The sequence below is a fragment of the Pongo pygmaeus genome, chromosome 14, assembly GCF_028885625.2.
Source record: "Pongo pygmaeus isolate AG05252 chromosome 14, NHGRI_mPonPyg2-v2.0_pri, whole genome shotgun sequence".
Taxonomy (NCBI): Eukaryota; Metazoa; Chordata; class Mammalia; order Primates; family Hominidae; genus Pongo; species Pongo pygmaeus.
This window is the reverse complement of record NC_072387.2, coordinates 122,500,209-122,521,582: the sequence shown is the minus strand read 5'-3', so window position 1 is coordinate 122,521,582 and position 21,374 is coordinate 122,500,209. Positions and strand designations below refer to the sequence as shown.

The window sequence follows — 21,374 nt, the reverse complement described above, 5'->3', positions numbered from 1 at the left end:
TTCATATATATTTGTGCCCTCCATTGCACCATGAAGCATGAATCTTACTTAGTATGTCTCAAGTAGAAAACGCATGAAAAGTCATGTGAACTTTAGATTGTGTAGCCAGCAATTTTTTGCTACTGTTTGTTTCTGAAAAATTCCTCAGCAGTCCTAAAGAGAAGAGTGACTCACACACTTGTGTAAAGCCAGGGTTGGAGTCTGGACCTCCTGGTTTCTGAATCATGACATGTTACTGCTGCTTCTAGGTCCAAAATGGTATTAACTGTAAGAAAACAAATGCTCTTTATCTCAATTACTTGGGCGTCTTTGGTTACTGAGAAGTGACTGGTGTGTACTATGAGTGTAAAAGTGGATGTTTTTGTGTATTTTCCTCCATTTCTCCCAGGAAGGAAAGGAGGTGAGCTGGCCTCAGCTGTCCACGCCTACACAAAAACAGGAGACCCGTACATGCGGTCTCTGGTGCAGCACATCCTCAGCCTCGTGTCTCATCCTGTTTTGAGCTTCCTGTACCGCTGGATATATGATGGGGAGCTTGAGGACACTTACCACGAAGTAAGGATCGGTGTTTGGTTCTGAGACTTGGATTTAAAAAGCATGGGCACGCAGTTATGCTGTTTCATTTTTCCCCTCATGATTACCATATTCTCCTAACAGGAATGTGACTGCACGTCAATTGAATACCATATACATTTTACACAGTGCCTCGACAGCTGGTTATCTCACTGAACAGCAGATAAGTTCATGAGTTCTTTGGTTAGTGGAGAATTATCCCAGTTCATTCCTCAGTAAGGTGGAATCACTCGTCCGAGTTTACTAGCACGTGGATGGCAAAGCAGGACGAGGCCTCCTGAGTCTTGGGGCAGTCATCATTGCAGATTCTGCTGCTTTGCCATGATTACTTTGCAAACTCGCTTTGGTGCTAACAGCTTAATGAAACAAGTTAGTTGTATATGTAGCTATTGAAATATAGTAGTTCTGTAACACAACATGTGCTGCTTAAAAATCCTGTTGCGTAATAAATCGCATGATAGAAATGATAGGGCTTTTGGTGGAAGGTAGGGTGAGGGGCACCACACTCAAAAGCTTTGTCAGTAACATTAAAACAACAGAAAGGAATCTAACAAAAGTTGTAGTGCAGTTTAACACGTTAAAGGTTAAGAAACACAGAAGCACTGCCATAAATATCACATTGGCCTTGGAAAAACCCTGGCGTTTTCCTGTGGGAGTGGGCTGTCGGGGCCGCAGACTGCGTGTGGCGGGAAGTGGCGGAGGCCTGGCCATCTGAAACAGGTGTGCCTTGTGTGGGCGCTGCTGGCTGCAGTGGCCTGTATTCTCCTCCGTTTCTCATGGATGAAATTGCAAATAAGCAAGCGTGAAGTTTGTATTACGTTCAATTTGTTTTCTAATTTATTGTTTGTGCTGTTACAAGTTGTTTTTAAAGCAAGCGTTGGGGCAGAATGGAGTCTCTCTGGTGCTCTGTGTGCTTTTGAAACAAATGGGCTGCATGGCGTGCGTGCATCTGCGTTGGGCAAGTTGCTCAGCCTGTCTTGTAGCGCTTTCCCGACGGTGTGTGTAGTTTTTCTTTATTACTGCATATGATTTCACAGTAGGGACAGATCTGTTTTTATCTAGCCACTGTCCTATTGATGGAGATGATGTTCTTTGTAGTTTTTAATCTTATGAACCGTATTAAAATGAACATCCTTTTATGTGTCTCCCTGCACGTATTTATGAGTTTCTCTAAGGTGGGTTCTGGGAGGTGGGGTTGCTGGGTTGTGGGGATGCATTTTTTTTTTTTTTTTTTCTTTTCTTGAGATGGAGTCTCGCTCTTTCACCCAGGCTGGAGTGCAGTGGCTCAGTCTCGGCTCACTGCAGGCTCTGCCTCCTGGGTTCACGCCGTTCTCCTGCCTCAGCCTCCCAAGTAGCTGGGACTACAGGTGCCCGCCACCATGCCCGGCTAATTTTTGTATTTTTAGTAGAGACGGGGTTTCACTGTGTTAGCCAGGATGGTCTCGATCTCCTGACCTTGTGATCTGCCCGCCTTGGCCTCCCAAAGTGCTGGGATTACAGGCGTGAGCCACCACGCCCAGCCTGTGGGGATGCGTATTTTAAACTTTGCTTCTGCCACGTTGCACTTGGGAGTGCCTATCCAGGTTGACGCAGCTATCAGCTTCCTGTTATGGTCCTCATTCCCGCATCCTTGTCAACACTTTGTCTTACCCAATGTTAATAAGAATATTTTTACCTAATGCACGAAATGTGCCGTCTCACTGGGGTGTTTATTTGCATTTCCCTGATTACTAGTGAGACTAACCAGCTTTTCATGCTTATAGGTTTTTTTTATTTCTTCTTCTAATTACCTGTTAGTTTCCTTTGCCCATTTTTCTTATGGATTTGTTTTTCTTTTTAGGAGTGAATCATGGATGGTTTTATATTTTCAAATTTTTATATATGGAATTGCTCTTTTAAAAAATTATATCTTTTAACTTTTTTTCACATTCTTCCAAACTTATAAAAAAGTTGCAAAAATAGTACAAAGAATCATTGTACTGTTGACTGAGCCTTAACTGAGACTCCACAAGTTTTACCGTGTTTTATCATAAACTAAATTTCTCTATATACTTGAATCTGTTTCTGGATTGTATTTTTTCTGTTTGCTTTTTATCTGTCAATATTATTTAAATGACTCTATGGTTTGAAATTTGGTAGAGGCAGTCCTTTTGTTCTTTTCACAATTTCTGTTTTTGCACATTTATACTTAGATATGAATTTAGAATCAGCCTGCCAATTCCATTAAAAGTTCTTTTAAAAATTTTTATAGGGATTGCATATTGGATTTGGAGATTAAAAAGGATTTTCAGGCTTCTTTTGTTCCTTTTGTTGTATGAACTTTCTTTAAAAAAAGCTGAAGCTTTGTAAGGTATGTTTTATTTTACTAATGGTTACCTCAAGTTTTTCAGAGCTTTTGTGAGCCTGTATCTTTCTAAACGTTAAAATCACGAATAAACTTTCTTTTTTAACCCCTTCCTCCATTAAGATGAAGAATTGTGTCCATTTTCCCAGGTTCTGCATACCTGCATGTACCGCCACACTCTTTTTTTTTTTTTTTTGAGACGGAGTCTCGCTTTGTTGTCCAGGCTGGAGTGCAGTGGCGCGATCTCAGCTCACTGCAACCTCTACCTCTGGGGTTCAAGCAATTCTCCTGCCTCAGCCTCCCAAGTAGCTGGAACTACAGGCGCACGCTGCCACGCCCAGCTAAGTTTTTTGTATTTTAGTAGAAACGGGGTTTCACTTTGTTGCCCAGGCTGGTCTTGAACTCATGAGCTCAGGCAATCCGCCCACGTTGGCCTCCCAAAGTGCTGGGATTATAGGCGTGAGCCACCGTGCCTGGCCCTACACTCTTAAGCTCTGTACCTTTTGTTTAAATCTAGGTTATTTTATATTTTTAATTTTTTATATGCAATTTGTATTAAGCCACTATCCAAGTCAAGAAATAGCACTTATTAGTACCCCTATTGTGTACCCATCATTGTCCCCTTCTCCTTAAACTTTATACTGACCTCTGACACTGTAGGTAGCTCAATTCTTAGTTTAAATTTTATATAACATTCAATGTTAAAATACATATACATGCCATCTATAGGGGTATATTTGGTATTCATCATTTAAATTTGAATCCTTATTTTTAGGTCTGTTTCTGGAAAGTATCATAAAATTATTTAATTGACTTAAAGTTCTAGACTTAATTTTTCAAGATTAAATGGAGACTTAAATTCTTGTACTCTTTAGTTTTTATCTGTCACCATGGTAAGGTGCTAGGGACACGCAGGTAATGGGCGTTTCCTTTGATAGAGTGAGGCTTGTCATTTTTAATGCATTTATGTTCAGTTATTCCATAATTTAATTACAGGATGAGGTGAGTTTTGAAAGCTGTTTAAAAACCGGTGCAATTGATTATTTAGAATGCATATTAAATCTCCTGACCATTATCACAATAAGCCAAGTTATTTGAGTCTAAAAAATTTGTTATTTAATGAGTTTATGGGAGTCTAAGTGATCTTGTGGTTAAGAAAATGAAAAATCAATGTTTTATTTTCAGAACGTATGTTCTTTTTATATTACTATGATTTGTTTACTCTCAGCCATGCTTAGTGATGTAGATTTATGAGAAATACTTTGACCAGCATGTACACCAGAAATAAAAAGTTCTGTGTGTTACTGTTTTCAGTTTTGAGGTGTATCTTCTTATCATCCATTATAATTGTACCCTTCAGAACTAAAAGATGATATTTTAAGGCAATCTTTAAAAATTAGGATTATAAAAAGGAGAAAGTTTACCTTTTTATTTAATTAAAGAATCTGTATCCTCTTCATTCAATAATTAGTATGTCAGTTATAGTATGAATTTGGGCGATTTTAACTTTTCTAATGATTGCTGATCAATTGATAAACCTGGTTTTCTTCAGAGATTGGAGTGGGAATTGTCTGAGTTTTCATACAATTAGGATATATATTGCTAATAATTAGAACAAAAGTCAAAGCCACAAGCTGGCTAATTGTCTTTTTTGACTTTAGTACCTAATTTGTAATTTGCAATACTTCTGTCTTGAGAATAATTTAGTTTGCATATTTTTCACAACCAGGTTTTTAAAGTACTCCTTAGTTGAACCACCAATTCATTATATTTGTCTGTGTGTTTGTTTGTTTTTTTTTTTTTTTTTTTTTTTGAGACGGAATCTTGCTCTGCCGCCCAGGCTGGAATGCAGTGGTATCATCTCGGTGCACTGTAACCTCTGCCTCCTGGGTTCAAGCGATTCTCCTGCCTCAGCCTTCTGAGTAGCTAGGATTACAGGCACGTGCCACCTCGCCCAGCTAATTTTCATATTTTTAGTAGAGGCGGGATTTCACCATGTTGGCCAGGCTGGTCTTGAACTCCTGACCTCAGGTGATCCGCCCGCCTCAGCCTCCCAAAGTGTTGGGATTACAGGCAAGAGCTACCACGCCTGGCCATTTGTCTGTGTTTTTAAAGAAGTCCTTAAAGGTACTGCCAGTTCTTTATTGATTCTCTGCCTTATGTGTTATTCAGGCCTGTGTATTCATTTCCTTTCGTGATAGTAATGATGGGACTGGAGAGTTGATAGGGAATGCAGAGGGAATTGGACAAAAACTGATAAATTGATTTTCCTCTGTACTTTTTTCTTTAATATATTTAAACTTTGATTCGTTGAGGTGAGACAAAAGCAGACCCTTAGGACTAGTGTGGTTTAAATTTGGGAAACTTTTTTGAAGAACTCCTGTTGCTTAGAATATGTATAAGGCTAATGTTCATGTTTTATTTATTTAAAAATAAAATAATGCATGTCTATTGAGTATAATATTTGAATCAGCATCTCAAATTATTAATGAACTTACCTCAGGTCTTGCCTCATTGGCAAAGATTTTCACTTTTAAATGTTTTCCTTTTGATTTAATTTTAGACTTAGAAAAGTTACAAGAATTAATGCAAAACATTCCCAGGTGTCCTTTCCCAAGACCATCTGAATGCTCACAGGCTACTACATTGACGTCATCATTCCCAGGTGTCTTTTCCCAAGACCATCTGAATGCTCACAGGCTACTACATTGATGTCATCATTCCCAGGTATCCTTTCCCAAGACCACCTGAATGCTCATAGGCTACTCCATTGATGTCGTCATTTCCAGGTGTCCTTTCCCAAGACCACCGGAATGCTCATAGGCTACTACATTGACGTCATCATTCCCAGGTGTCCTTTCCCAAGACCACCTGAATGCTCATAGGCTACTCCATTGACGTCATCATTTCCAGGTGTCCTTTCCCAAGACCACCTGAATGCTCATAGGCTACTACATTGATGTCATCATTCCCAGGTGTCCTTTCCCAAGACCACCTGAATGCTCATAGGCTACTCCATTGACGTCATCATTCCCAGGTGTCCTTTACCAAGACCACCTGAATGCTCATAGGCTACTCCATTGACGTCGTCATTCCCAGGTATCCTTTCCCAAGACCACCTGAATGCTCATAGGCTACTACATTGACGTCATCATTCCCAGGTATCCTTTCTGAAGACCACCTGAGTGCTCATAGGCTACTACATTGATGTCATCATTCCCAGGTGTCCTTTCCGAAGACCACCTGAATGCTCATAGGCTACTACATTGATGTCGTCATTCCCAGGTGTCCTTTCCCAAGACCACCTGAATGCTCATAGGCTACTACATTGATGTCGTCATTCCCAGGTGCCCTTTCCCAAGACCACCCAAATGCTGATAGGCTACTACAGTGATGTCATGATCCCTGTCTTTTTTTATTTTAAAGGTTCTATATTTACTGCTGCACGTACCTAGGGTCTGAGATTAGATAGAGCTTTAGGAAGTTCATGATTTGTAATTTTTAAATTTGCTAGTTTTGTCCAAATAGCTCTTTACACCTGAGATACTCTTGTTTGCTTCACTAATTTTGCTTGTAGGTTTTTTCAGAAATGCATTGTGATTGATGGAGCTAAAATTAATCTTTCTTGACATAAAGTATATTGTGTTCTTTGCCATGGGTCTGCTATGTTTAGTACTGCAATACCAGTGGGCTTATACCACCTACCGGTTTATCTCATTGTAACTCATCTGACTACTTTATCTCTGTGGGTTTGAGCTCAAGAGCTTAGGTTCTGAAGTCTGATTTGGGTCTGGCTGTTGGCTTCAGATTCTGATGACTCTGTATCCTGGGCAAATACCTTCGCCTCTCTGGGCCTTCCCTTCCCCATCTTCCAGATGTGTGTATGATAGTGCTTGTCTGGTGCGATTTTGTGTATGTGTGAGGATTACATCACATCAATAGGAAGTGTGTAGCATATCTGCTGCTACTTTAAGGAGAACATTGGATAAAATTTGAATATCTTCTGTCCCTAAGATGTCTGTGGGCTTTCTCTGATTTGTTTGTAGTTCTCTGACATCTGTTTTTTCTGTTAGACCCCACATTTATAAATATCCATTTAAGTCTTTGATTAGTTTTGGGAAGGTTCTCTTTAATTTACTCTAAATATTAATAACATCTTTACCCTAAGAATTTGGTAATTTAGACAATTACATTGTGTGTTTGATCACTATGTAATTAAAATGTGGAAATTTTGTCTCTTTGTTTCCTCTATAGGTTAATTTTTCCTCAGTTTCCTTAATGGGAGTTATAACTTTGTTGTAAAATTGCATTTTTTTCAAGTGTGTGGTTAACTCTAAATAGCTGTAAATGAGCTTTATAATCATTCATCTCATAGCAATTTATTGTATATCTATATAAGAAAATGCTTCTTTTTATAATAAAAGTGCAAAATATCAATAAAGAGATAGAAATTGTAAAAAAAGAGCCAAATAGAAATTCTGGAGTTAAAAAGGACAATTACTGAAATGAATGAACTCACTAGTGGGGCTCCACAGCAGATTTGAACAGGGAGAAGAAAGTCAGCAACTTGAGTTTAGGTCAATTGAGACCATCCAGTCTGAGAACAGAAAGTTAAAAGAGGGAAGGAAAATGAACAGAGCAAAGAGACCCAAATTCGATGAGAAACATTAATCTACACATTCAAGGAGCTCAGCAAACTCTCAAAAGTAGGATAAACTCACCATGGCAAGACACATTTAGGTTGAATATCTCTTATCTAAAATGCTTGGGATCGGAAGTTTTGGAGTCTGGATTTTGGAATGCTTGCATTATACTTAAGCATCCCCAGTCAGAAAATGTGATATCAGAAATACTGCAATGAACATTTCCTGTCAGTGTCATGCTGGTGTCCAAGATGCTTTGGATTTTCGAGCATTCTGGATTTCAGATTGTGAGATTAGGGATACTCAACCTATATAACCAAACTGTAGAGAGACAGAGCAAATCTTCAAAGTGGCAGGTGGGAAAACCCATCACACAGAAGGGATCCTCAATAAGATGAATAGCTGATTTCTCATCAGAAGCCATGGAGGCCACAAGGTGGGGGAGAATACATTCAAAAGGCAGAAAGAAAAACCATGATGATTCAAGAATTCTGTATCCAGCAGAATTCCCATTCAAAAATGATGGCAAAATCAAGACATTTCTAGATAGATAAAACTTGAGAGAGTTCCTAGAAGCATACGGACTACCAAAATTGATTCACAAAGAAATAGAAAACCTGAATAGACCTGTAACAGGTAAAGAGATTGAATCGGTAATCAGGAAAGTTCAGCAAAGAAAAGCGCAGGAGCCGATGGCTTCTCTGGTGAGTGCTACCAAATATTTAAAGAATTAACAGCAATCCTATTTAAAGAATTAACAGCAATCCTTCTCAGATTCCTTAAAAAAATAGAATAGGACGGAATACTTCTTAACTCATTTTATGAAGTCAACATGATACAACACACAAAAACTACATACCAGTAGTTCTTAGGAATATAGATGCAAAAATCCTCAGTAAAATACTGGAAAACAGAATTCATCAGCATAGTAGAAGGATTGTACACCATGGCCAAGTGGAATTAATCCCAAGAATGGAAGGGTAGTTCAATATAATCAAAGTCAATCAATGTAAGACATCTTACTAAGGCAGTGAAAGGAAAAATGATCAACTCAACTGGTGCTGAAAAAGCATTTGATGAGATTCACTACCCTTTCATGATAAAATAGTCAAACTTGGAATAGAAAGGAACATAACTAATAAAGGGCATCTGTGAAACACTAACAGCTAACATCATACTTGAAGATTCCATGCTTTCTTTCTAAGGCCAGGAACAAGACAAGGGTGTTCATTCTTACCACTTCCTTTTAGCATTGTTGAGAAAGTTCTGGCCAGGATAATTAGTCAAGGTTTTTTTTTGTTTTTTTTTTTTGTTTGTTTGTTTGTTTGTTTTTTTTAAAAAAAAGGAAAAAGGTAAAAGCATCCAGATAGCCAGATTGGAAAAGAAAAAGTAAAACCAGCTGGGTGCAGTGGCTCACTGCTGTAATCCCAGCATTTTGGGAGGCCAAGGCAGGAGCATGGCTTGCAGTCAGAGTTTGGGACCAGTCTGGGCAACATAGCGAGACCTTCCTCTCTACAAAAGATTAAGAAAAAATTAGCCAGGTGTAGTGGTGCACACCTGTAGTCCTAGCTTCTTGGGAGGCTGAGGTCAGAGGATCACTTGAGCCCAAGAGGTTGAGGCTGCAGTGAACTATGATTGTACCACTGCACTCTGGGTGACAGAGAGAGACCATGTCTCCAAAAAAAAGTAAAGCCATTTCTGTTCACAGATACTTGATCTGATTTATAGAAAACTAAAGAATCTACACATACTTTATAATAAAGATTATATATAGGTAGAGAGGTGTATGTATGGCTGTCTAATGTATAAATTCACCACATTGGCAGGATACAAGCTCAATAACAAAAATCAGTTATATTTCCATATACTTTCAATGAATAATCCAAATATGAAATTAAGAAAATAACTACATTTAAAATATCATCTAAATAAGTTAAATACATAGTAAAAAATTTAACCAAGGAAGTGCAAGACTTGTACTCTGAAAAGAATAGATCATTGTTGAGAGGAATGAAAAAGGCCTAAATAAATGGAAAGACATTCTGTGCTTATGGATGGAAGATTTGATATTGCTAAGATGGCAGTGCTTCCCCAACATGAGACACACTTTCAATGTGTGATATTGTTAAGATGGCAGTACTCCCCCAACAGGAACCATACTTTCAATGCAATGTCTATCAAAATTCCAACAGCCTTTGCAGAAATGGAAAAGCTGATCTTCAAATTCACAAGGAAGTACAAGGGGCCCTGAGGCCAAACAATCTTGTAAAAGAACACATTGAACAAACTTTCTGATTTTAAAACATGCCACAATGCAAGGTAATCAAAACAATATGATACTGGCATAATGATAGACCTCTGGGTCAGTGGGCTAGAAGCGAGAGCCCAGAAGTACATCTTCATTTTTATTGATTTTCAGTAAAGGTGCCATGATGACTCAATGGGGATAAAAGCCTATTCAGCAAATGATAACAGGACAACTGGATATCTACATGTAGAAGAATGCATTGGGATCTCTGTCATACACCATATGTAAAGATTAACTCAAAATGGATCAGACACCTAAATTTAAGGGCCAAAGTTATAAAACTTAGAAGAAGATATAGTGGTAAATCTTTGGGACCATGGATTTGGAAGCAGTTTCTTAGATATGTCACCAAAAGCATGAGCAGTGAGAACAAGTAAATCAGGCTTTATCAAAATAAAAACTATGTACATTAAAGGGCACTTTTGAGAAAGTGAAAAAAACACAGAGTGGGAGAAAAGTATTTCCAAATCACTTACCTGATAATGGTCTGGTATCCCATCCCAAATTCATAAAGAACTATCACAACTCAACAAGAAAAATCACCCAGTTTAAAAAGGATTTGAGAAGATATTTCTCCAAAGAAGATACAAAAATGGACAATAAGCACAGGAAAAGATTATTATTATAGGGAAATGCAAATCAAAACTACAATTAAATACCACTTTACAGCCATTAGGTTCGTTAACAAAAACAAACCAACAGCCAGAAAATAACAAGTGTTGGCAAGGATTTGGAGAAATTGGGAACTGCATCATTGCTGGTAGAAACACAGAATGGTTCAGCCCCTCTGGAAAGCAATTTGGCAGTTTCCAAAAAAATTAAATATGGATTTACCATGTGACCCAACAGTTCTACTCCTAGGTATATACCCAAAGAAATGAAAACATGCATTCATCTAAAAACTTGTCTATGAACATTCATAGCAGCGTCATTTATAATAGTCAAAAGTGAAAACAGCTCCAGTGCCCATCAACTGATGAATTGATAAATAAAATGACGTATATCCATACAATGGAGTATTATTCAGCTGTAACAAAAAAATGAAAATCTGATACTTGCTACAGTGTGGATGAATCTTGAGAACATTGTGCTCTGTGAAGTAAGCCAGACACAGAAGACCATATATTGTATGATTCCATTCGTATGAAATGTCCAGAATTGGCAAATGCGTAGAGATGGAAAGTAGTTAATGTTGTCAGGGACTGGGGGTGGGGAAGCAGAGAGGAATGAGTGACTGCTTAATGGATACGGAGTTTCTCTCCAGGCTGATGAAAATCTTCTGGAGTTAGATCATAGGAATGGTCGCACGACCACATTGTGAATATACTAAAAGCCACTAAGTTGACACTTTAAAATGGTGACTTTTGTATTATGTGAATTTCCTCTCAATAAAAAAAAATTGTAGAAGTTCTGAAAACACAAACGCTTGGTGAGGGATGCCGGCTATGGTAGCTCCTGTGGCTCCTTTCCCGGGTCTTCTCCCTCCCTGCTAGGTTGAGATGTGCCTGTTCACCGTGGAGTCGCCGTGCGCAAGTAGGGCGCTGTAGCTCTCAGGCTACACATCTATTTGCCACACATGGGGCCTTGCAGGAGGTTTTTTTGTTTTGTTTTGTTTTGTTTTTGAGACGGAGTTTCCCTCTCGCCCAGGCTGGAGTGCAGTGGCGGGATCTCGGCCCACTGCAAGCTCTGCCTCCCGGGTTCACGCCATTCTCCTGCCTCAGCCTCCCGATTAGCTGGGACCACAGGCGCCTGCCGCCACGCCCAGCTAATTTTTTGTATTTTTAGTAGAGACGGGGTTTCACCGTGTTAGCCAGGATGGTCTCGATCTCCTGACCTCATGATCCACCTGCCTCGGCCTCCCAAAGTGCTGGGATTACAGGCGTGAGCCGCTGCGCCCGGCCGCAGGAGTTTTAATGTGGACTGATATGGGCATGAGGATTTCCAAAGCCCCGTGGTGTTTCTGTTATGCACTGAAACTTGAGGACCCCTGGCCTATCCACCCTCCGATTCCCTGCAGCAGCCCCTAGAGTCGGGCGGGGACCTGCAAAGTTTGTTCTAAAATTGAGGTGATGGGAGGCGGCTGAGTTCAGTGCCACCTCCTTCCACACCAGCTCTGCACACTCACCTCCCTTCCACACTCGCACTCGTCTGTGCAGTAGTGCAGGCTCCAAGAAATTCCCTTGGAGGGAAAGGGTGGGAAGGGAGTGAGGGATAAAAGACTACAAATTGGGTGCAGTGTATACTGCTTGGGTGATGGGTGCACCAAAATCTCACAAATCACCACTAAAGAACTTACTCATGCAACCAGACACCACCTGTTTCCCAAAACCTATGGAAATAGAAAATAAAAAAAAACAAAAAACAAATTCTCTTAGAAAGAACTCTGCTTTATCTAGTGTGTCCAAACTGAATATCAAGTCAGTGATGTGGTAATATGCGGGCTTATTTTTTAAATAAATAAACAAAATTTAACACTTTAAGAAGGATTAGTGCCTATTTCAAAGCACCTGCAACAGCTTAACATGTGATGTGAAATGTGTGGTTCCTGTTGTTGACAAAGGCACAGGTACTGTGGTTTGTTAGTCACATTTATAATTGAAGGAAGAGATACATTTCAGATAGAGGTTAGTGAGGTTAGTGAAAATAAAGATGAGATTATTTTTCCTCCCAAGTCCACAGACCCCTGCTGTGCTGTCTGTCTGTGGCACTGGTTAAGGGAGGCCCAAGTTGGAACAGGACCCAGGGCTTTTCTTTGACCTGGGCTTTTGCAAACATGAGAGATGCATGGGCTGAGCATGGCGCTGGTGTGAGATCTGCACCTTCTGTAGTGATCGGAAGCCTGAATTCACCTTGACCTCCAGCTCCTCCTGCCTGGGAGTCGATGGATGCCTGTTGAATGGGGATGTGGTGCGTCTCCCTCTTGGCTGCGTCTGTCCAGAGCCTAATGCTGTTCCTCGGGGACTTCCTTGCATTGGGCTCCTGCCAGTCTCAGGGACCTCTTGGTCTCTCTGTTGATGGCCCAGCAGAGCTCATTCCACGTGTGAAGGCTTTCTCCTGTTTTCCTTCCTGGAAGCTCTTTGAATGCCGATCATGGCTGAGCACTGCACTGCCTCTCTGCCCAGCTGCCTTTGGGCTTGGCTGATTTGCAACTGCAAGATGACAGGAAAGCTTCCAGATGAAATATGGGCTTTGCTATGTCTGCTGTGGTGTCATTAAAAGCTGCCTCTAAGTCTAACATCTGGGATTTTACTTTTTAACAATAAAAAGGATATAGACCTTTTAGCCCACTAGTGCTAAGAATGGTATCTACATTTTATTTTGTTTTTATTTTATTTTATTTATATCTTGTATATTTGCAAAGGCAGACAAAAGTAGAGGGCTATAAGGGTTTGGAAGGTATTCCGAATGGTTAAGTTGGAAAGCACTTTCAGCATTTGGGGAAAAGTTTATATTTTTTGCTTTTAAATGTAGGTACTATAAAAGTAAACCATTTTATAAATGGTTTTTCCATTGTGTTACTACTATCTAGAGAAGCTGCATGGTGAGTCCTTTCTGTAGCTAACCTGGCTTCTTCCTCCGTAAACTTAAGGTAAACAAGTTATGCCAATATATTCAAGTTACAGGCAAAACCACTCAGTTTCCATTTGCCGTTTGGATAGTAAAGATTAGGTGCTTCAACTAGCAGCAAGAAAGGATGGGTCAAGTTACAATTAAACTTGCTTTCAAAATTAGATTTCCAGACTTGATTCAAATGTTTACTTAAATGCTGTGATAATATTCTAAAACTCTACGTTCTTGAATTTGAAGGTCCACAAAGTATGGATAAGACAGAATATCTCTGGATCTATTTAGGACTCTTGCTATGTTACTGAAATTTAAAAGTTTACCATGTAAAATTTCTTACTGTTTTGGAATTTTTATGCCATACCTCTTGAAATATTATAAGTTTACCTTGTAAATTATCCTTTGTTGTAGAGAGAATCTGTCCAATTTACCCGTTCGCCTGGTCCAGCTGCCATTTTATTGTATCTAAGTGTGGCCTTAGGAGAAATCGCTTGGTAGCTGCCTGCATGATTGGCAAGTTGAAGTTGGAATTTTTTATGGTCTGTATTAATGGATCTGATTCTCAGAAGTTGCTTGCTAAGAAAATTACCCTCTTCATTTCTGTTTTTAGTAGGGAGGCCTTGGCATTTGTCCAGCAATTAATGAGAAATCATGGTACAATTATGTTTTTTTTTTTCTTAATTCTTTCTGCGTTGGACATAATGGTGAAAATTAAAGAACCTTGAGTGGAAAATGCCTTAGTAAAATAAAAGCGTATCGCAATTATATTCTGACCTTGGTTTTTTTCCCTCTATAACTCTATATTTTTCACAGAATTAATTATATTCTAAAGCATACCCAAGCTCTCTGCTTGCTACGAGATGTTTGCTGCTGGAGTGATTGCGTGCTCCTTTGCCCTTAGATGAAGCAGTGCTTTCATAACTTCTAAACATGCCTGAATTGCCTGAGGTTTTTTATGGTTTAAATTAAGTTTTCTTTATTGTTCATACTGATAAAAATCCGGCTGTACTCCAACTATTAGGATAAATTAGTGTGTTGTCTGTAGAAACAAGCTCTTCTGTCTAACTGAATAACAGACATACAATTTATATGCAGTTAATCTAATCTGTAGCATGGCAAGCTACAGAGCAGTCCCAGCATGAGCATGGTGACTTCGTCGCTGCCGAGATTACTCATGGGGGCTTATTTCTGTCATGGACAATTTAAGTCTATGTTAAGGTGATGACGCCTCCGTGATAGTACTGCTGTTTACCCTTGAAGAGTAATATAGATCACAAAAGGCTAAAATAGATCAGTGAATGCTTCAGTCATTTAAATTGATACTTAAAGATAAGACATTTTAGTTGAAAATAAACGTAGCAGCCTCTTCCCTATGGTCATAAAGATGTTGGCACTTACTCATGTGCCTACTTATGCAGGAGATTGGCTGTATGTAATTGATACTGTCTAGCCCTTAAAAGGATCAAATAGAAGATCTTGACATCATTAAAATTTTGTTTCCTGAAATACTTACTCTTGGAAGTAGATTTCTGTGAAAGAAAAAAATTCATTTTTAGTTGGTTGCCCTGGGAAAATGACGTTATTTAAAAAAAACAACAATTTACTGGTAGCATGTGTTCAGTATTTGGCTAGAATTACTTGATTCTTTTATTAAACGGTGTTTTTTTCTAGTAGAAAAATATTTGCAGTTTAAACAATGTTGATCACATAAGCACATACAGAGGATAAAGTTAAAATTCTCCAGTAACCCTGTTAGGACCAGACAGATTCTGTTAATATTTGTATATACTGATTTTTTGTGTGTATTTGTGTGTATTGTATGCATAGTATTTTGTCAACTTGTTGAAGTAATGAACATTATTTTATGCCATTAAATTTTTTTTTGACATCAAGGCTTATTAAAATGATCTCTGAAACTCTATTTTGTGAATATAATCGTCCCGTGGTATACGAGGGGAATTGGTTCTAGGACCCCTGTGGATACCAAAATCCACACATACTCATGTCCCGCAGTTGGCCCGTGGAACCTGTGGGTTGAGAAAGCAGGCCTCCCATATGAGTGAGTTTCACACCCCGAGGACGCTATGTTTCTGTGTGTGCCGTTGGTTGGAAAACATCCACCTATAAGTGTACCCGCACAGTTCAAATTGGTGTGATTCAAGGATCAGTTGTATATGCGATTTTTTCCTGGGAAGAACTATACTTTTCATCAGGTTATTGGAAAGGGCTGCGGTAGTTAAGAACAATCTATTTTTAATGATTACATGGTAATATTTTGTAATTCATTTATATATTCCCTTATTTTTAAGACATTTAGCATAGCATATTAGAAGTATAATATATGCTGATGAAGAATATTTTATTCCAGTAATGCAAGTATAACATTTTATTCAGAGTTTATTCATATTCACAAATGAGACTGTCCTGTAATATTTTTGGTATTTTTCTAATCACATGTGCTAGTGTTATGCCAGTTTCATGAGATCAAGTGAGGCCATCCTATGTGTATTTCTGTGGCCTAGAATACATTAAGCAACCTAAGAATTATGTCTTAAAAAGTGTCAGTAACTCTGTGCCTTAGTGATAGCATTTTATATTTCCAGTTTCTTCTGAAGATACTGTTTTCAGGGTCTCCTCTCTCTTGCTTCTTGGGTTACTTTTGACCATTACATTTTGCTAAGAGATCGTTAATTTTGTATTGCTATGTAATTTTTAAAGATATTTGGGATTTATGGAAAGATCACCAAAAAGGCACTTTGGGTGTGATACTACTGAAATGTGTTTCACAGTCTGACTGGAGAACTCAGCTGCCATGCATCACAGGGCAGTGCTGAGTCTTAGGCCTTCCGGCTTTTAATTGAAAATACTGCCAAGTGCTGAGGTCATGGTCCCGGTGCCATTTCTCCCTCAAAGGAAGTAGGGCTGCTTGGAGAAGTGGCTGATTCTAGGTATTGGGAGAAACAGAGCTAAGCCTGGAGCACCATCTATAGCAGAAAAGTAGGGCAGATCACTCGGGTCCAGTGTGAAGGACTCAGGAGCGGCTTGAAGAGGCTCCCCCTCCCCACATAGGAGATGGGGAGCCCCAGGAAGAGCATAACTGTGATGGAGGAAGCACTGGATACGCTTAAATCCACGCTCTCATGATCATAAAAAATGAATTGGTCATCATTGGAGAATGTAAATAGAGGCATTATCAGATGCTTCCTCAGCATTTTTTGATATAGTCAAATGATTTCCTCTTTTAATCTGGTGATATAATTAATTATGGTGATATTAACAATTCCTGATGAGGCATCCTTAGCTCAGAGGAAAGGATGGTGTATTCATTAAATGGGGCTGGCTCGGCGAGTAAAGAAAAAAATGCCATCCAGGAGAAAACGTAGACTTCCCCCTTATAACATACTGTGTGCCAGGATTATACCAAGTTCCAGAGGAATTAAAGATCTAGGTAATAGGCTGGGCATGGTGGCTCCTGCCTGTAATCCCAGCACTTTGGGAGGCTGAGGCAGGCAGATCGCTTGAGCTCAGGAGTTTGAGACCAGCCTGGGCAACATGGTGAAACCCTGTCTCTACCAAAAATACAAAAAATTAGCCAGGCATGGTGGTGTGCTCCTGTGGTCCCAGTTACTTGGGAGGCTGAGGTGGGAGGATGGCTTGAGCTGGGGAGGCAGACGTTGCAGTGAGCCAGGATCATGCCAGTGCACTCCAGCCTGGGCCACAGAGTGAGACCCTGTCTCAAAAAGAAAAAAAAAAGATCTAGGTAATAAAAATAACTCAATAGAAATACTGAAAGAACATGATGGACAATATTTTCATAATCTAGGAATGGGAAGATCTTAGGAAGACAGGAAACTCAGAAACCATAAAGGAAGACTGACATTTATCTGTATATAACAAAAAAATAGATCAGAACTAAAATATGAACCATACTATAAACAATGGCAAATGATTAACTTGGAAAAATTAAATCTCTAATATTTAATGATTCACAAATGGTCACTATTCCTAAGGTACAAAGAATTTGTGTATATTGATGAGAGAACAAAATGAATAGAAAGATGGGTCAAGGGCATGAAAAGACCATTCACAGGAGAAGAAAAGCAAATGGCAGTTAGAACTATGAAAATGTGCTTGGCTTCATTTTTGGTTAATGACAGCAATATAGGATAACCATGATTCCACCTAACTGGCAAAATCTAAAATGAGCCAGGATGCAAAAACAGGACATCTTGTCCGTGGGAGCGTCAGTCTACACAGCTGTGTGGAAAGGAAACCTGGCATTGTCTATAAAAACTAAAAGCTACTTCAATTCAGCAGTTGTGCTTTTATAAAACAAGTTTATAGAAATAAAAGCGCAATTCTATTAGGGTGTATGAATGAAAAATGAGAATGCCTTCATTGTTGTAGTGGCAAATAAACTGGAAGCAACAGCAATTGAATTTTCTCCTTACTACTTAGTTTCCTTTCTAACGGCAGTGACGTAGGTGCCCGTCAGGGTCAGGGCAGGGGAGCTGCGTGCCAGTGAGGAAGAAAGCTCCTGAGCACAGATAGTTCCCAGGGGAGCCACACAGGGGTCACTTCTACAGTGCCACCTGGCTGGTGCCGGCCGCTTGTACACGTGGGTACATGTACAGCAAGGTCTGCCCATAGAGCTTGGGACTTGTCTGTGAACAGAGGACGCCGGCCTGGGCACCTCTGTGTTCCAGGCTTTGGGGCTCTGCAAAAGAGAGACTGCAAGGGCAGGCAGACTGATGGGAGGAGACACACAGCTGCTGCCTGTGAGGGAGGGGAACCCCAAAAGCTTGCACTATTACTGAGGAAGAGCTCCGTGCGGCCCAGGAAGCCTCAATATTATGCTGCAGAGTCACTAATGGACATTCTGAGTCTCCAAGGAAGACATAACTTGTTTTTGTTATACTTTAGTTTTAAAGGTTTAGGAAATACATAGTTCAATTTAGAGAGATTTCTGTGTTTCATACAAGTTTTATTGTATAAATAGGTAAGACTCCCTGTGTCTGGAGAACTTGGCTTTCTAGAATAACTTACTCTTTGATGTTGCTGTTGGTTAATATTTTGCCGTAAATATCACTCTTGAACATTTCCATGCCCCTTTGCTTTCAGTTTTTTGTAGCATCAGATCCAACAGTTAAAACAGATCGACTGTGGCATGACAAGTATACTTTGAGGAAATCGATGATTCCTTCATTTATTACGATGGATCAGTCTAGGAAGGTAGGATTAGAAGAGATTTTTGTGATTTTGATGTTTTATGGCTATGTCTACTTAGATTATGTGACAAAACCAATTTTCAGTTAAAATTTCATACATTTTGAGATTGTTAATGTTCTGGAGATGAAGTAAGTGCATGTTAATTGAATACATCAACATAGTATGCGTTCAATGTATCTTTGAGTTACTAGAATTTGCTCCATACTGTGGCAGATGCTCTTGTTAGTTTTCAATTAATAGCCAATTTATAGCTTATGAATATTTGTAGATTTGGGTAGTCATTTTAAATTTACATAAAAGTAATCATAGAATGTTTTTCTTTTTAGGTCCTTTTGATAGGAAAATCAATAAATTTCTTGCACCAAGTTTGTCATGATCAGACTCCCACTACAAAGATGATAGCTGTGACAAAGTCTGCAGAGTCACCCCAGGACGGTATGATGATGCTGGTGGGGTGGTGATGATGGCAGTGGTGTGATGTTGATGATGATGTGAGGATGGTGATACTCATGGTAACAGTGATGATGATGACGTGGTGATGGTGATGGTGTGATAATGGGGATGATGGTGATGTGATGATAACGATGTTGGGGATGGGTGGTGATGATGGCGATGATTAATGTGTGGTGGTGGCAGTGATGGTGGTGATGATGTTGATGGTGGTGATGTTGATGGTGATGATGGGGGTAATGATGGTGGTGTGATGATGGTGATGTGATGATGTTGGGGATGGATGATGGGGATGTGATGATGGTGTGCTGGTGGCAGTGGTGGTGGTGATGATGGTGATGATGATGATGTGGTGATGATGTGATGATGGTGATGTGATGATGTTGGGGATGGGTGGTGATGATGGTGTGGTGGTGGCAGTGATGGTGATGATGTTGATGGTGATGATGGTGGTAATGATGGTGATGGTGTGACGATAGTGATAATGATGTTGGGGATGGGTGGTGATGACAGCGATGATGATGGCGTAGTGGCAGTGATGGTGGTGATGATGGTGATGGTGTGATGATAGTGATAATGAAGGGGATGGGTGGTGATGACGACGATGATGATCGCGTGGTGGTGGCAGTGATGGTGGTGATGATGGTGATGATGGTGGTAATGATGGTGATGGTGTGATGATAGTGATGATGGGGATGGGTGGTGATGACGGCAATGATGATGGCATGGTGATGGCAGTGATGGTGTTGATGATGATGATGGTGATGATGGTGGTAATGATGATGGTGATGTGATGATAGTAATGACAATGATAATTGTGATGGATGGTGATAGTGGTGATGATAGTGGAGGTGATGGTGATGATGATGTGCTGATGTTACAGATTACTTAAAAGTATTTTTTGTACCATAGGATTTATAGATTATTGGAATTAATCTCTGACACACTTTAATACATGGTATTATGTATGTATATATATATAGTACTGTGTAAATTTTTAATTTCCTTTTTATACAGAGTTATACAGTAAGTGTTGGAATAGGTATAGCTGTTTTGTCCTTCTTAATAATTTGTGTTACTTTTTAAAATGATAAAGTGGCAGTGTGCCAAAATAAGAAATAACAGAAAAAATATTGCTAATGATAGCCCGTTCTTTGGGATGCAAAGGCTTTGTTTGGAGAAGAGCCAGGACTTACCGCACTTATTGTGTTTATTGCATTCAGAATGCCGAATGAGCATTCAGCCTTTGGGAAGCGCTGAGGCTTTCCCTCGTTCTCTTCCTTTTCCCCATTTGCTGCCTGCCCCACCCTCAGTAATTTCATGATGTTTTGTGTATAGCTAACTTATGTTTATAGCTCTCCAGTTTTGGCTGTATTTGCTATTTATATTGTCATGGTTCATTCAAAAGGTTTACTTTGCGTAGGACACTGTGGTTAGCTACAGGAAAGAGACGATGACTTCACCATGACTGTTCCTTTCATGAGCTTATTAGTCTGGTCTTGGAGAGGAGATGCGTAGTAAAATAACCAGTAGTCAGTAATAAAGGTGAAAGTGATCAGGGACGTGAGATGTGCAGGTGAAGCGCTTTGGGTATTTTCAGGCAAGGCTCAACAGGAAGGCTTTGGAAAGAGGCAGGAATTGCACTGGCTGTGGAGAAGGCGAATTTGGTTGTGGGTTATCGTGTGGCCCAGGACAAAGGAATAACGAGCATGGAAGTGCAGATGAGAAATAGGCCGAATTAGACTTATCTAAAGATTGTAGTGAAAATAAAAAGTTATTATTTAATAATGTGACAGACTAAAGAGAGACAGACTAGGACCTCATGTAGGAAGCAGGATAGGTTACTGGGTGTGGTTTTAGCTACAGGTGTTACTGGAATGACAGATGTTCTCTTAACAGGACTTGGCTCTTTAGACAGGAGGGCTGGGGATCAGGAAGAGTCAGTGATGGCACTAGAACTCTTGAGCTTGTGAGGCCAAGTCGGAAGGGCAGCAGGGAATTTCGGGAGAGCATAGCACTGAGAGAGGAGTGTCATTTAGGGCAATTTGGTTTTCAGTAGCTGAGAGGACTTACTAGTGGAAGCTTCCAGCATGTATTGGAAATGCTATACTGAAACTGGTTAAAAGTCAGGGCCGAATGTAGAGATTTTGGAAGCACTTATCTCACCATGGTAACTCAGGACAAGGCAGGATGGTGTAGCAAGAGCTCCCGTGTGGTCCAGGGCAGATACCCTTTGCAGGCGTGTGAGAGCCATGGACCCTCT

The 21,374-nt window shown here is 39.8% G+C and overlaps 1 protein-coding gene across 1 annotated transcript in view; it reads left to right on the top strand.

Annotated features, from left to right (window-relative positions):
* Window positions 1-21,374, top strand: part of TUBGCP3 (tubulin gamma complex component 3) — a 105,982-nt gene that overhangs the window by 45,752 nt on the left and 38,856 nt on the right. Inside the window, exons 11-13 of the mRNA XM_054446560.2 lie at window positions 389-555; window positions 18,554-18,664; window positions 18,988-19,096. Coding sequence (XP_054302535.1) covers window positions 389-555; window positions 18,554-18,664; window positions 18,988-19,096 — 387 coding nt within the window. The remainder of the gene's footprint in view (window positions 1-388; window positions 556-18,553; window positions 18,665-18,987; window positions 19,097-21,374) is intronic.